The sequence below is a fragment of the Pempheris klunzingeri genome, chromosome 22 (assembly GCF_042242105.1).
Source record: "Pempheris klunzingeri isolate RE-2024b chromosome 22, fPemKlu1.hap1, whole genome shotgun sequence".
Taxonomy (NCBI): Eukaryota; Metazoa; Chordata; class Actinopteri; order Acropomatiformes; family Pempheridae; genus Pempheris; species Pempheris klunzingeri.
Window position 1 is genome coordinate 19041887 of NC_092033.1, and position 15155 is coordinate 19057041.

A 15155-nucleotide genomic window follows, 5' to 3' on the forward strand; every position below is an offset into this window, starting at 1 on the left:
AGTGGCAATAAAAACACATGATGGTGATAATTCGGTAAATATTATTTTATTTCTTGTTATATTTAATTTTGGCAACTTTTAAGCCAATAAAAGTTCAATGGAAAAAGGACTGGGATTGAGTATTGATATATATGCCAGTGTGTGCAATGTACCAGTCTTTGCCTTGGCTTTGATGAATGAAAAACTGTCTAAAGATGGAAAAATCTCCTGATTTGCAAAAAAAAAAGAAAATGAATGAATAAATAATTGACACTTTTTGATACTTGCTCACATGGTAACAGAGATTCTGATGGAGTATTTCTCCAGTGGAAAACATAGAAAATGAGTTTATATGCAGACACTTAACAAGCCCATCCACAGCTCAGGACACATCTTTGCCTAATTTGAACATTCACCTACACGCCGATGACCATTAACAGAAAGCTGACATCAGCCCACATCCCTGGTTCAATAACAAGTCAACATGTTGAATTAGTGTGGGATTAAAGCATTGGAAATCTGTGTTAAAAACTCTGGATTGTGGACTACAAACTGGCCTGAGTGCCAGATGAGAGCGCATGCGCGGGGATCAACGGCAATCTTTGCAGACCGGAAGGAGAGAGGGAAGTCACTCCAGAGTAAGCCATCCTGTCGTCGCAAGCTTCCTCTGGTGGATCTTGAGGGCTGGTGAAGGACGACGGTTTATTAACTTGAGGTCCAGAGGCCGCTTCGTGTGTTCAGGGCGTCCACAGGCCGGCAGCATCCCGCAGCAGCTGGAGGAGGACGGAGGCGAGAGAGGTGAGAGCCGCGCGGGCTAGCACCATCTTCACGTCAGCTTAGAACCGACGAGTGGGGAGTCAGGACCCCACCGGCTTCCTACCCCGTGACCCGAGACCACATCACCGGCAAAGTGCTCTCTGTTTTCCTCTGGTGTGCTCAGTGACGGTCGTCCTCTCGGTAATGTGTGTTAGTAATGTGCTGCAGTTAGAGGAGAGGAAACAGGAAGAAGCTCTCTGTTTGTGCGTCAGAGACTTGATGGAGTCCCTCTTTAAGTATTAAGTAATATAAGTAGGCCTACAGTAATATAAGTACAGTGATATAAATACAGTGATATAAGTACAGTGATACAAGTACAGTGATACAAGTACAGTGATACAAGTACAGTGATACAAGTACAGTGATATAAATACAGTGATACAAGTACAGTGATACAAGTACAGTGATATAAGTACAGTGATAGTGATATAAGTACAGTGATACAAGTACAGTGATAGTGATACAAGTACAGTGATATAAGTACAGTGATAGTGATACAAGTACAGTGATACAAGTACAGTGATAGTGATACAAGTACAGTGATATAAGTACAGTGATACAAGTACAGTGATATAAATACAGTGATACAAGTACAGTGATACAAGTACAGTGATACAAATACAGTGATACAAATACAGTGATACAAGTACAGTGATATAAATACAGTGATACAAGTATAGTGATATAAGTACAGTGATATAAATACAGTACTATAAGTACAGTACTATAAGTACAGTACTATAAGTACAGTACTATCCTCTGCTACCTTGGTCTGTGCCAGAAGTCAATCAAACTCCAGGTCTGTATCTTAATGTGACCATTACAGCCACTACACAGTAGTTAGGACACCCAGTGATCCTGGAGCTGACTCACAGGAGGCTAAACCTTAGCACAGTGACTGGCGTCATCATTCTAAGGATTTGATCTAATGAATTATTAGAATGATTCTTTCCCACACAAGTTATTTACTCTCTGTCCTTTGTTGGTAGGCCTAAACAAATGAGACATTTTCATATATTTGCATGTTCGTGTTCTCGTGGGACTTTTGAAAGAAACGTTCTCAACCAACAAAAAGACATACAGAGAAAAAACCTTTGCGTTAAATGATTTTGTACAGCAAACGTTGACGATGTAATACAACCCGTGCAGCTGCATAAACTAGAGCAAACATTTGCTAAGCAGCCATGCTATTTCAACAAAAGCCTCTCTTATCAGCACAGAAATGCACCAACACAAAGGCCTGGTCGGTTATCATCGCTCCCACTTTTGATAACGTTCAGATGATGTTGAAATTATTCCTCTCATGTCTTCTCTCGTCCTCTCATCAGAGAGCGGAAATGCAGACAGACCGGTTAAAGGAATGAAGCCATATCGACCAGCACAATGACGCAGGAGGAGGAGCGGGAGAGATAAAGCACACCAGGGAGACATTCACTCTGACTCGGTCTGCTCGGCCCTCCAGCCTCTGTTATGGAGCAAGAAGAATCTGCAGCTCAGGAGGACGCCAGCTCGCCGCTGATGTACCGGGTAGAGCGTCCGGTCTATGATGAAGCCTTCATCCGCTCACGGCTTCTCAACCACAAAGACAACTCATCCACCCTCCGACAAAGGCTGGCACAGCAGCTCAGGTATGTTCACACGGAGGAGTTATCTCAGGGTTAGGGTTCGTCCTGCTGGTGAACAACTTATTGAATTAGGCAAAAAGGAAATATTACTCCAGGGCTCCAGGGTAAATCTTCTATTTCAGAAGTAAAACAGCAAAACTCTAGGACTTGATAAGCAGTGTAGATAGATAAAGAATATGAATTCCATGAATCTGCCGGCTGATCAGTAAACATTCACAAACCACTCTGATAATGGATCAATAACTGTTAGAGACATTTCCACAGTTTATAGTCTGTGAAGTGATCAGTTAGTTAAAACAAAGAGTTGACAAAATGATGAATAGTAGAATATGCAGCCATAATGCATACATGGCATGGGTTCAGTGTCAGGTATCCACCTCATGTAGGGCTAAAACTACTTCTGTTGATCCATTGTCAAAACGTGAAAATCCACACCACAGTTTCCCAGAGCCTAAACGTTTAAAGATCAACACCCCAGATATATTTGATGAACAATGACATAAAGCAGAAACCTTATATTTGACCAGAAGGATTTAATATTTGACAGTTTGCCTGATAATTGACCGATAATTGATTTGTTTTTGATGCATTTTTAGTAAATTGAAGAATTAATTTTCTTTTAATCGATCATGTCATCACCGTCTAAACGTTCTGACTAAATTCACACACTCTCCCCCGCCTCTGGCTTGTTTATTGCTGTTCATTGGTGGTGATGCACCTGGCGACACAGCACCATGAGGTCGGGTCCCGTCTTTCATTGTCATAATGGATAAGCGTTTACACATGTCACAAGACATGTCACACATGTCCTCTGTCCGCCGGCCCCTGTTGGTACGTGAACAGTTTAAAAGTTTGTCTGTCTGGGTGTGAAATGACACAGTACCTGATCAGGTCAAAGAGCACTTTGTCTGCTTTTATTTGACGGTGTGTCACATTTCCCCCTCACAGTGTGCAAACACACAGATGGCAGACAACCTCTGTACTCCCTGAGCAACACGAGCTTTCCGGCAGGTTTTAGAATTGTTGCGGTTCGGAATAAAGATGCATTGTGTCAAGAATTAGAATTAGAATTAGAATTAGAATTTAGAATTTAGAAAAATCTTCTGCTGTTTTAATGAATCCTCGTGCCTCCTTTCATAGGTGTTCATCAAAGACGGCCAAGGCGGCAGCTCTGAGTTTCCTGCCCATTCTAACATGGCTGCCATCCTATCCAGTCAAGCAGTACCTGTTTTCGGATGTCGTCTCAGGTCTCAGTACGGGAGTTGTGCAGCTCCCACAAGGTCAGAGCTCTGCGTCCCAGCAGCACTACTTTTTCAAGTCCCTTTCAGACATTCACTTAATAGTCGTGCAGACTTATTACAGCTTATGACAGAGCAGTAAAGCTATTGTGGTGGAAAAACACATTACCAAGACACACCATGGGTATTTTTGAAACAGTGCCTAAACAGTACCTTTACAGACTGAAGCCAGCGGTATGATGTAGGCTGTGGACAGTAGCCATGCTAGTGTTTGACCAGAGAGGCCAGCTGCCTTCAGTTCACACTTTCTTTGTTTTGGCATCTCAGCTGCTCTGCGGTTGTGATACAAGCACGTGGCTTCTGGGGCCTTTCAGTGTATTAACTCCTGTCCCTCTCCTCTGCTCCACAGGTCTAGCCTACGCCATGCTGGCTGCTGTGCCTCCAGTTTATGGTCTGTACTCATCATTCTACCCCGTGCTGCTCTACACCTTCTTTGGCACGTCCAGACACATATCTGTAGGTGAGTACTGAACTTAGAGCTTCCTGTAGAGGCTTTGCCCTCGGGCCACAAGTGTCCTCCTGCACACAGGGGGTAGCGCCAACTGCAATGGTTGGTGCCAATATGGAGATTCAAAGGAAGCATCTGATGGAGCCCTTTTGTTGTTACCTTCTGTCTCTGTGTTAAGAACCTTATGTGTCTGATGTTTGCCAAATGTGACGAAAGGTGCTGCAGCTGATGGTTTACTGAGCCCCGCCGCGGTTACTGATTGCCAGAATGTAAAATCCAATAAAGAGCTGGACAGAGTTGCTAACGTTACTCTAAAGCATCCAGGACCAGCCTCCACACAGTGCTTGTCGTTAGACTAGCAAGTGGGACACGCTAAAGATTGCAGTGAATGTTGGAGTAGATCCACCGTTTAACTCGTTCCTTACATGTTTGCTCTTTTTTGGCTTCGGAAAGGCAGAGAAACACTTTTACTACATATACACCGCTTCAGCTTGTGGAGAAATCCAAAGCTTGACAGGCTTTTATGCTCAATTACTGTTTGATGAGCTGTGATTGGACAACTGCTGCTTGGGTGAGGGGTTGAGCAAACAGTCAGTTGGGAGCATTTATAGATATATAGTTAAACACAATCCTAGATGTTGGGATGTACCCAGCCTTTGGCACTAGGTACAGGAAACGAGATCCTTGAATATTCTTTCCCTTATTTCAGTTTTGAACAGTAGATCTGAAGTTGATTTAGTAAATATCAACAGACTTGCCTTGTTGCTTTTTGTGGCTTAATGTTTCCAGCAAAATGATTCTTGTGGTGTCTTAGTACTGATTTTGCTCTAAACTAAGGGTGGATGTGCTCTTCAGAAGCATTCAGTCGGTGGCCTTTTCACACAGCCAGGTTGCTCTCTACACTCAGCGCCAAGAACACAGCTATAATAAACAGACACACCCACACACACACTCACACCGAAGAGTCACAAGTTACAAACCGATCCAGGTTATGAGATAAATGATTGAGCAGCATTATTGTGAAATTTCAGTGACCCAACTCCTGAGTGACCATCCGGCTTCTTTCTTTCCTGGAAGTGGCCCCAAGTTGTCTCAAATGTCAGCTTTAGAGCTGACCATGAGTCCCTCTGACAAATGGGCCTTTGAGTGAAAAGGTCATCTTAAAGTTCACGAGCCCACAGTTCCTCTAGATATCCTGATACTGTGCAGCACCGAGCCTGGACACAAGTGGGACTGAGGTTAAAACACATCCATAAGAGACTGAGTGTCTGGGCAGTATAAATCCCCACAAGCTCACAGTTTGGGTAAGAATATAGGAGGTAGCGGGCAGATTTCACACATTCTAGTTTGGAGGATGGGATTTGAAAGTATATGAAAGTTAGATTTTTGTTCCCTCCTGCGGCTCATGTGGATGTATGTGAAGCACTGCCGGTTGTTCCATTAACTCTTGGCACAGCATTTCAAAGAAATCTGTCCTCGTGCTGTTCTCATCCCCATGTTGTTAAGTTTGTTCATGTTCACGCTGGTCTAAATTACTGATGGTCTTTAAGGCAGCCGCTGGCCTTTTCTTACTGCCATGTTGCTATCCACGGTCAGTGCCAAGAAGAGGTCAGACCTCCATCCGTCTCTGTCCCGCATGCAGGGGCTCAGCTCAAGTAACTATGAACAGATTCACAAGTAAGACGGGGAGCTGGTTTGACGTGCTGACATGAGCAGCACCCGTCTGACTACTTTCTTTCCGAGGAAGAGCTCCAAGTGTCAAATGTCAGCGCTAAGCGACGAGTCCACCTGACAAAGGGGTTCAATAAACCACACCTGCTCAACCTTTGATAAACAAAAGACCTGGTGTGATGTGAACAACGGGAGGTTCGGAAGTTGTGGAAATGATGATCCTTTAAGCTCTGGCAGACAGTGAGAAGAAATAACTGGGCTGCTGTTCAAGTGCAGGGCAAGATGGCCTTATAACACATGGAGGTGTAGTCACACACAGTTCAGTTACAGAGGGCATCATGGTAACTGGACAGAACCAAGCCTGGAAAGATGAGGTTAAACAAACTGTTCTGTGTGTGTGTGTGTGTGTGTCATCTGCAGGCACCTTTGCAGTGATAAGTCTGATGATTGGGGGTGTTGCAGTGAGGGAGGCCCCAGACTCCATGTTTTACGTGCTCCCCGCCAACGGCTCCAACATATCGGCCACCGTGGACGTGGAGGCTCGTGATGCCAGGAGGGTCCAGGTGGCCGTAGTGCTCACGACCCTGGTGGGAATCATCCAGGTCAGCCTGAAAACACCCCCACGCTGAGCCAGCAATCGAGAGCTGCTATTGGTGTGATTGTAGGGTGTCTGTTATGTGGTTAAAACATCACAGTAAAGTGATCCAGCTCGCTGAGATGTTCTCACGCTCACTGTTTCACTGTTTACCCACAGCAGCAGGATGTCTGCTGTGTCCACACCTTGAGTTCATGTTTTTATTTGAAACAGACCTGTTCAGCTTGTTCTTATTTCTTGATCTCTTTTCCTTTCTTCCAGCTTGTCCTAGGTCTTCTCCGGTTCGGCTTTGTAGCGATCTACCTCACAGAGCCCCTGGTGCGAGGCTTCACTACAGCGGCTGCCGTGCACGTCGTCATCTCTCAGCTGAAGTACCTGCTGGGGGTGAAAACGCAGCGCTTCAGTGGGCCCCTCTCTGCTATTTATGTGAGGTTTAAGAGATCTGGAGGGTCTGTAGAAGGCAAGAGTGCAAGAGCAGCCTCCTTAATTGTCACTGTCCTGTGTTTTGCTGCCCCAGAGCTTCAAGGCGGTACTCGGCGACATCACCAGCACCAATGTCGCCACTGTCATCCTGGGCCTCGGTTGCCTCGTCTTCCTGTACGTGATCAAAGACCTCAACCAGCGCTTCAAGAAGAAACTGCCCATTCCTATTCCTGGAGAGATTGTTGTGGTCATTGTGTCCACCAGCATCTCGTATGGCTTGTCCTTATCAGATGACTACAGGGTGGACGTGGTCGGGAAGATACCGACGGGGTAGGCTGCCACCTTCATTTTACCAGGAGAGTTTGTAGAATGTCACAGAATTTAAAGAGGTGTATTGGCTGGCTGTGTGAAAGAACTCCTCCAGCTCAGATTCCTAGATTCCTAGCTCCTACAGGAGCTACACAGATACAGACCATTTACTATTTATTTCAGTCACAAGATTTTACAACTGGGAGATCTGACTGTACTTGTGTTTCACATCTTAATGAGCCCTTGTTGCAGATGTACTACAGAGGTTATCGTGTGTGTTTTCAGGCTTCTCCCTCCCGCTGTCCCAGAGTTCTCTCTGTTATCCACTTTGGTCACAGACTCTTTTGCGGTAGCAATTGTTGGATTCTCGATGGGCATCTCACTCGCTAAGATCTTTGCCCTGAAGCACAGCTACAGCGTGGACGGCAACCAGGTGAGTCTGAACATGCGAGGAGCTGCTGGTGAGCTACAGACTCTGAAACTGACCGTCTGTGGAGTTCACTTTTGTTTGGATTTGATTCCTCGCTGTCAACATGTTCTTTCTTTTACCCATGAACCTCAGGCTTTTGGTGTCATTTATGGGAGCTGTTTAAAACGGTTCTACTAAGGAGCTGCAGAGCAGGTTCACATTTTGATTCCGCTGAATCTGTTTGAAGGTTCTGAGACCAAACCTCTGTGTGGTTTTGCTTTAGGAGCTGATAGCCCTCGGTCTGTGTAACTTCATCAGCTCTTTCTTCCAAACCTTTGCCATCACCTGCTCCATGTCGAGGAGCCTGGTTCAGGAGAGCACTGGTGGAAAAACACAGGTAACACACACACAGCTCCACTACAGGAGGAATGACACTATCTCACCTGTCTGATGTTGTAAACCATGATTAGAATGAGTGATGGTGTTGACACACGTATCACTGTGTGACTGTGTGTTTAGATTGCAGGGCTGCTGGCGTCTCTCGTGGTGCTGCTGGTGGTGGTGGCCATCGGTTTTGTCTTCCAGCCGCTCCCTCAGGTGGGTGAAGCCGTACAGCCGATGACTCAGAGCCGTCCTGTGTGGCAGCTTGGCGTCACGGATGGAGCTGCAGACACATTTATTTTCTTCCAAACACCGTGGCTGACAGGTCACATCCACCAGTCCATACTTCATGTTTCACCTACTGAGACCGAGAGTCTTTTCTCACGTGTTTCTGTATTGTTTTGTTCTCCTGTTGTATGACCCTCTGCTCTGTTTCCCAGACTGCGCTGGCAGCCATCATCATGGTGAACCTGTTGGGGATGTTCAAACAGTTCAGAGACGTCCCTACTCTGTGGAGGACCAGCAAGATCGAACTGGTCAGTCTGTCAGATCAAACTCAATCTATCTCTCACATGCCAGCGACAGAGGCTCTTCTGACATCACTTGTACTGTCAGTGTGTACCAAAAGGAAGAACGCCTTGTTATTTCCGTCTCAGATGAGGAAGAGAGGATGAGGCTGTTTGTATTCGCCCTCTGCTGTGATACTTCATGGAGTATGTTTGTGTTTCTCCCCCTTTTCTCTCTCAGGCCATCTGGCTGGTAGCCTTCGTGGCGTCTGTGCTGCTGGGCCTGGATTACGGCCTCCTGGTGGCCCTCACATTTGCCATACTGACAGTCATCTACAGAACACAGAGGTGCTGATAACAGGCTGCTGCTGGTCTTTGGTCACTACGGGTGGTGGTTTTTGTCCCCATCATCTTATTCCTTTTATCTACTGAGTAAATCTCCTGCAATGGCACATGTCAAAGCATGTCAACACATGTGTATGGACAGGTTTAGGAATTTAGTGTGAAAGGTTTTTGTCTGACCTTCCTCCTTGTCTTCCAGCCCTAAAAGTGCCATCCTGGGCCATGTTCCTGGTACGGGGCTGTACTGTGATGTGGATGAGTATGAAGAGGTGAGTCAGTTAGAAGAGAAAACACTGAGCCCAGCTTATAAAAGTCCCACTGAGTCTGTTGGTCTGATATCTGCTGTGTTCCCAGGCGGCTGAATATGAGGGGATTAAGATTTTCCACTCCAACTCTTCAATCTACTTTGCCAACAGTGACCTTTATGTGAACTCCCTCAAGGAGAAGGTAATCCTCACTGCTGCGTGTGTCTGGAAAGTACTGCAAGAACCCTGTCCCGTTAAATGTGAGGAGGAGAGGAGTGTTTTACTTATGGACCTGAGCACTGGGTAGCTCATCACTGCTGCTCGAGCAAACCGTCATAATGTGAGGAGAAGGACCCTGGTCTTCACTGTGAATAACTAGAATAACGGCCCCCCCCTCGTGAGCCCTAGGATAAGCTGCTGCTGGATTAGCTTCATATTTAGCATACAGACGTGAGTGGTTGCATATGTCATGAGAAAAAGAGGTTTCTGTCATCTCTCCGTACAGTGTTAACACAGGTGATTAGTGATGATCAGTAAAATAACCTCAAAAGACTAAAAGTGATTGAACTTCACTGTGGTACATTTAAAATGGCCTCCACTGGCTGCTGTGCTCTCCCTCCCTCAGCCAGGCTACAGTTCATACACAGGATCAGACCATTAGCTGAAAAGATTACTGGTTGGTGGCCGTGCAGGACATTAGGACATTAGGACAAAGGACAAAAGGCAGAGTAATGTCTCTCTAGCAGCTCTATTCCAGGAAGCAAACTGTTTCACTGACATGTTTGCTGCTGTTGCTGATGTCTCGACAGACAGGGGTAAACCCTGAGCACTTACAAGCTGTCCGGAAAGCCCAAAAGAAAGAGAAGGAGAAGGCAAACAGCAGCCACAGCTCTCCACTGAAGTTTTATGCCAAGGTGAGTCCTCCCCTCTGTCCATGTTTCTGCATATACACAGTCAGCGTTGATGACGGGATAAATATGCAGCATGCTCACGTGTGTGTGGCATGTAGGGGCATGTGTCTCAGGCCTTGTGATTGAGTTCTATATAGTATCAAAGAATACACAGAAATGGTGACCTGAAATAGTCTTTGGCTTGCTGTCATGAGAGTCTGACCCTGTGATTGGTTCCAGTATGAGAAGCAGGGAGTGACCCATGAGGTTTTGTGCCATAACCATGTGGAGGAGGAGCAGAGGAACGGCCAGCTGAGGGACCCACATGTCCAGTCGGACATGGAGGAGGCCCAGTTCCTGGAGCGTCTGAGCACCGCCCGCTCCATCATCCTGGACTGGACGTCTGCCAGCTTCATCGACTCTGTGGGAGCCAAAGCCATCAAACAGGTTCTTGTTGTTTGCAGATGTTAATGCTCTTCATGTTTTGTTCCTGTGCTGCTCAGTGACTAAGCCAGCGTCTGTCTCCGCAGGTCATTAAGGAATACGCAGATGTGGATGTTCGAGTGGTCATAGCCGGCTGCAGCAGTGAGTATTCATGAGGACTTGTCTCTGTGTTGTTCAAAGCATGGAGACGCAGTAACCTGTCCACTGCTCCTCTGTGCTGTTGGAGATACTTCCTGTTAGAACGGTTTGTTATAGTGGAGTCGTCTGGTGTCTCAGTTTGCCGGTGGGCTTAATGCTCCATGTTACCACAGAGACTCATGTGAATGGCCCAGTATGACAACACAGGTCTGATCTCACGTCTCTGCTCTGATCTACAAGGAACCCTGCTGTCTGAGCTGGACACCTTGGAGTTTTTCACTGGGGTTGTGACTCCAGAGATGGTGTTCCCCACCGTCCATGACGCTGTGCTGCGCTGTCAACACCGTGATTCACTGCGATCAGCTGCTCCGACCACGGAAATGACCTGACAGGAGAGGCAGCAAGGGCCTGACTGGGAAGGTAGATCTGGGAGTTCTCCAGTATCACAGTAGAGATGAACTGACCGTTCATTCATATTGAATAGAGACACCAGGTATTTTTTTTTATTAGGCTTTTATCCAATCAGAAATTCAGGATTGAGGGTTGAGCTGACATTCCTACAGCCTTAATCCTCTGCATCCTCTCTCGGGGATTGTTTGAAACACTTTTTAAATCACTACTCTGCTGGGAGGACACTCTAAAGTAAGCTGCTGCTGCTGCTCTGCTGCAGACATCCTTGTCACAAAGAGTCCAGTTTGTGGTGAAAACCGACCAGAAGCTGCCCGTCTTCATCATGCTGGTATCAAATGTTTGTTGTTCATGAGAAGTTGTGTCCTGATGGGGATTTGAGTCCATTCTCTGCTGTATTTCTGTGTAATTGTGTATTTAAACCAGCAACAGTGCAATCAGTGGTCATTTTGCTGTTAAAGTACATTTGCACTGCTATTTGAGCCTGAGTGTAACACGAGCGTAGTATTGAGCACTCACATTTTAACAGAAGAAGTGTTTTCCTATTCTTTTTACAAAGTCTTTACCTGTGCCTTTACTGTAGAGCGCAGGATGCCCTTACATACCATGTGGTTATGTTACAACATTTAATAAAGCATCAAGACTCCAATCTGGAATAAACTTTATTTTTAAGCGAACATGAATGACAACAAAAAGACAATATCTTTGACTCGGTTCTGCTTCTTTTGACAGTAAAAAGCCAAAGTGAAAACACACACACACTCTCTCAGTTGTAGGTCATGTATCTGGGGGTGGCGCTGAACTTGGCGTAGGACTTAATGACCTTGTTAACGGCCTCCAGGAAGTCTTTCTCTGTGGCGATCTTCCTGCGAGCTCTGATGGCGAACATGCCCGCCTCTGTGCACACACTGCGGATCTCAGCGCCTGGCAGGAAACACACAACAGCACATTCTGCTCAAAGAACAGGAAATAACTGTGGAGAGGTTCAGTCATGTGGCAGCACCCTCCACTGTGACGTTAGCAGTCGTTTGTCCGACCAAACAGGTTCATCTACATTTGCATAAACCATCATGCAGTGACTTCTGTTAGATGAGCTACAGCCATCCTATAATACAGCCATCCTATAATACAACAGCTAAAGAAGAAACGTGGCAGTTTCAATAAGCACATGGATGAATGCTGCTGCGTCAGTCTTACCGGTGCTGTTGGGACAGAGACGAGCCAGCAGCTCAAAGCGAATGTCTCTCTCCACGCTCATAGAGCGGGCATGGATCTTGAAGATGTGTGTCCGACCCTAAAATACAAAACAAGCATGAGGGGACTATGCAGGAAAAATGACTAGTCGTGTAGTTTTATGGCCGACTTGTGAACTAGAACACTCTTTACTCACCTCCAGGTCAGGTAGGCTGAACTCGATCTTCCTGTCCAGACGTCCGGGTCTCATCAGGGCCGGGTCCAGGGTGTCTGGTCTGTTGGTGGCCATCAGCACTTTGATGTTGCCTCGGGGGTCGAAGCCGTCCAGCTGGTTGATGAGCTCCAGCATGGTCCTCTGGACCTCATTGTCTCCACCAGCGCCGTCGTCAAAACGAGCACCTAGCAGGTTCAACGCCAAACAAAGTTTCCTTGTTAATGCCTCAGCGGCATAAGGGGACATTCATTTTCCCTCTATGGGTTCTTTGAGCTTCTAATCACTGCAAATACATCTTGATGTTGTAGAGAAAATGTAGACTAAATAAAATTGGAACACATTAGAATAGGCCAATGGGATGAGCTTTACCTCCAATGGCATCAATTTCATCAAAGAAGATCAGACAGGCCTTCTTAGTCCTGGCCATCTCGAACAGTTCACGCACCATCCTGGCTCCCTACAACACAGTCCAGAATTACTTTGGCATTCATCAGGATTCAGAGGCTAAAGAGATGCTTTTCTTTGTGCAGTGGGTTTCTCCAGCTCTTCTCACACTCACCTCTCCCACATACTTCTGCACCAGCTCTGAGCCGATGACTCTGATGAAGCAGGCGTCCGTCCTGTTAGCCACGGCGCGGGCGCACAGCGTCTTTCCTGTGCCGGGCGGGCCAAACAGCAGCACACCTTTTGGAGGCTCAATGCCCAAATTGACAAACCTCTCAGGCTGGTGAGCCGAGGAAGAAGACAACAGGATGATTAGTCAGGACTGAGATATGAATGGTCTCTTTCACGTCTGTTAACTGCACTGACTGGGAACTCAACTTAGGTGTAGATTATTATAGATCTGTGTGATCTATTAGTGAAAATGTTTTAACTGGTGAATGAACAGCTGATGGGTGTGTGTGTGTGTAAATGTTGTGACTAGGAGAAGCTCAGAGTGATTCTGCTGTGGGGTTTTCTTCACTCACATGGAGCAGAGGGGTCTCCACCACTTCTCTCAGCTTCTCAATCTGCTCTTTACATCCACCAACATCACTGTAGGTCACATCAGGCTTCTCCTCCACCTACAACATGACAACAGAGTTTGGAAAAGCTGCAGAAGCCCACGGTGGTTTGTCATTTTAATAAAAAGGTGGATTCGGTCACTTTTTTGCCAAAATAAAAAAAAACTAATGGGGACAATGTCAGATGACCTAAATGCACAAAGTAAAATCATGTTCTCATAAAAGGGCCCTTTCATGGACTTGTACCTGCATCATGGTGACTGTTGGGTCAATCTTAGGAGGCAGAGGAATGTGGATCTGATACTTGTTTCTGTCAACACTGGAACAACAAAAGAGTCACAGCATTTAGCAGTTTGCTTCACTTGACATTTGAACACGTGGGACTTTTAAATGATAACTTGGGGCTCACCCGACTCTCATGCCCTCCTCGATGTCAGTTGGAGCCACCTGATCGCTCAGGTCCACCACGAACTTGGCAAACTGTTTGACGTTGATAATGTATTTGGGGTCCTCGGAGTCTGCGTTGATGATCTTGGTGCATCTGTTTGAGTAACACAGAAACAGTTAGGAGCCCAAACTGGATATACTCTACCCGTTTAGCCATGGAAACAAAGACACCGTTGTACTAGAACGTGGTAAAATGTTGTTTACAAGCCTTCACGGCAGAATACTGAATGTTATTCTCTTATTTCTGCATCGTTTTCATATGAATGCAGTTGGAAGGATAAGAAAATTAACTCTGGCACCAACTTACGCAGAGGTTACCATCTGCAAAACGAGTGGGCGTGTGTACGTTTTAATTTTAGAAAGATGAACTACTTTCTAAAGGCAATGTGAGACAGTAGACCACATCACATCCATATTACAGCCCGTTAGTCTTACCTTGCTACCTGCAGCGGCTGCTCGCTCTGCAGAGTCTGTTTGTCAGCAGCCAGATCCCAGAGAGCAGGTGGAGCCAGGCCTGTATCAGACTCCTTGATACCTATTGAAGCCAAAAAAAAAGAGGAAATCTGAGTTATGACGAGGCATTTTCCACTGTCATCGAACTCACGGCCCTTTGATCATTTGAGTGTATTCACAGTTTTTATTTATGTTTTCCCACCTGTGAGCTCGTTGATCTTCTTGAGCAGCTGCTGGATGTCATCTTCCACTTGTTTGATCTGTCTGGAGTAGGTGCTCTGACCCTGCCGATCACACAGGAAAGTAGTAAGAACAGTAATCATGTAAATGCGGCCGCTTCCTCGTGTAGAGCTGAGCCGGTGTAGGCGTCACTGGGGTCGTACTCACATATGTTTTCAGCAGGGCGATGTCTCCCTCATCCAAAGCTGCGAAGAAGAAGAAAAACAACAGTCATGACTTAGCAGCCGGACACTGTCAGCGGGCCGCTAGCATTGTTGTCCACCTGAGCGATGCTCGTTACTTCATCACGGCTACACACCTCAGAGTCACGGCTTTCACTGCAAATACCTTCAACGTTACATTCACCAATCCACACATTACAACAGCCGTAGTGGGAGTAAATATGAGAGTTTGATCAGGGCGCAGACCGAACGTTAGCTAGGAAGCTAATGTCGGCGCTCCGTTCCAGCAAAGAGCTTTGACTTTTTTCCCTTTCATTCCTAGACGTACCTCTGATAGGGCCGTCATCCTTATCCTCTTCTTTAGTCTTCCTTTGGTCGTCTCCCAAATAGTCCGGCATTTTAAAAGAGGAAATGAACTGTTTCTCACACAAACACTGAGCTGCTCCGACAGCAGAGCTGCACCATTACACAGCACCTTTCAGTTTCCGCCGTACGGCGCCTCCCACCGGAAGTAC

General features: G+C 46.2%; 2 protein-coding genes across 2 annotated transcripts; one reads left to right on the forward strand and one right to left on the reverse strand.

Moving 5' to 3' along the window:
* Positions 1–627: 627 nt before the first annotated feature.
* slc26a5 (solute carrier family 26 member 5) lies at positions 628–11576 on the forward strand. Its single transcript, XM_070853792.1, has 18 exons — positions 628–777; positions 2124–2423; positions 3561–3700; positions 4068–4178; positions 6258–6439; positions 6694–6858; positions 6950–7185; positions 7450–7597; positions 7857–7970; positions 8093–8170; positions 8395–8490; positions 8702–8808; positions 9002–9071; positions 9157–9249; positions 9857–9961; positions 10178–10384; positions 10468–10522; positions 10760–11576. The coding sequence occupies exons 2-18, from the start codon at positions 2266–2268 to the stop codon at positions 10906–10908; spliced, it is 2214 nt and encodes a 737-aa protein (XP_070709893.1). The 5' UTR covers positions 628–777; positions 2124–2265; the 3' UTR covers positions 10909–11576.
* Positions 11577–15135, reverse strand: psmc2 (proteasome 26S subunit, ATPase 2). The gene is made up of 12 exons (XM_070853794.1): positions 14969–15135; positions 14627–14664; positions 14442–14523; positions 14222–14321; positions 13749–13880; positions 13586–13658; positions 13304–13399; positions 12895–13059; positions 12705–12792; positions 12318–12520; positions 12125–12221; positions 11577–11851 (listed from the first exon to the last, which is right to left on the reverse strand). Exons 1-12 carry the CDS (start codon positions 15036–15038, stop codon positions 11694–11696), a joined length of 1302 nt encoding a protein of 433 aa, XP_070709895.1. The 5' UTR covers positions 15039–15135; the 3' UTR covers positions 11577–11693.
* Positions 15136–15155: the final 20 nt, after the last annotated feature.

Coding starts and splice junctions, on each gene's coding strand:
- slc26a5 (XM_070853792.1), top strand. CDS start 2,266: ATGGAGCAAGAAGAATCTGCAGCTCAGGAGGACGCCAGCTCGCCGCTG. Junction 8,491..8,701: donor GGACCAGCAAGATCGAACTG/GTCAGTCTGTCA, acceptor TTTCTCTCTCAG/GCCATCTGGCTGGTAGCCTT. Junction 9,962..10,177: donor CACTGAAGTTTTATGCCAAG/GTGAGTCCTCCC, acceptor GATTGGTTCCAG/TATGAGAAGCAGGGAGTGAC.
- psmc2 (XM_070853794.1), bottom strand. CDS start 15,038: ATGCCGGACTATTTGGGAGACGACCAAAGGAAGACTAAAGAAGAGGAT. Junction 14,322..14,441: donor GAAGATCAACGAGCTCACAG/GTGGGAAAACAT, acceptor TGGCTTCAATAG/GTATCAAGGAGTCTGATACA. Junction 12,521..12,704: donor TGAAATTGATGCCATTGGAG/GTAAAGCTCATC, acceptor TGAACCTGCTAG/GTGCTCGTTTTGACGACGGC.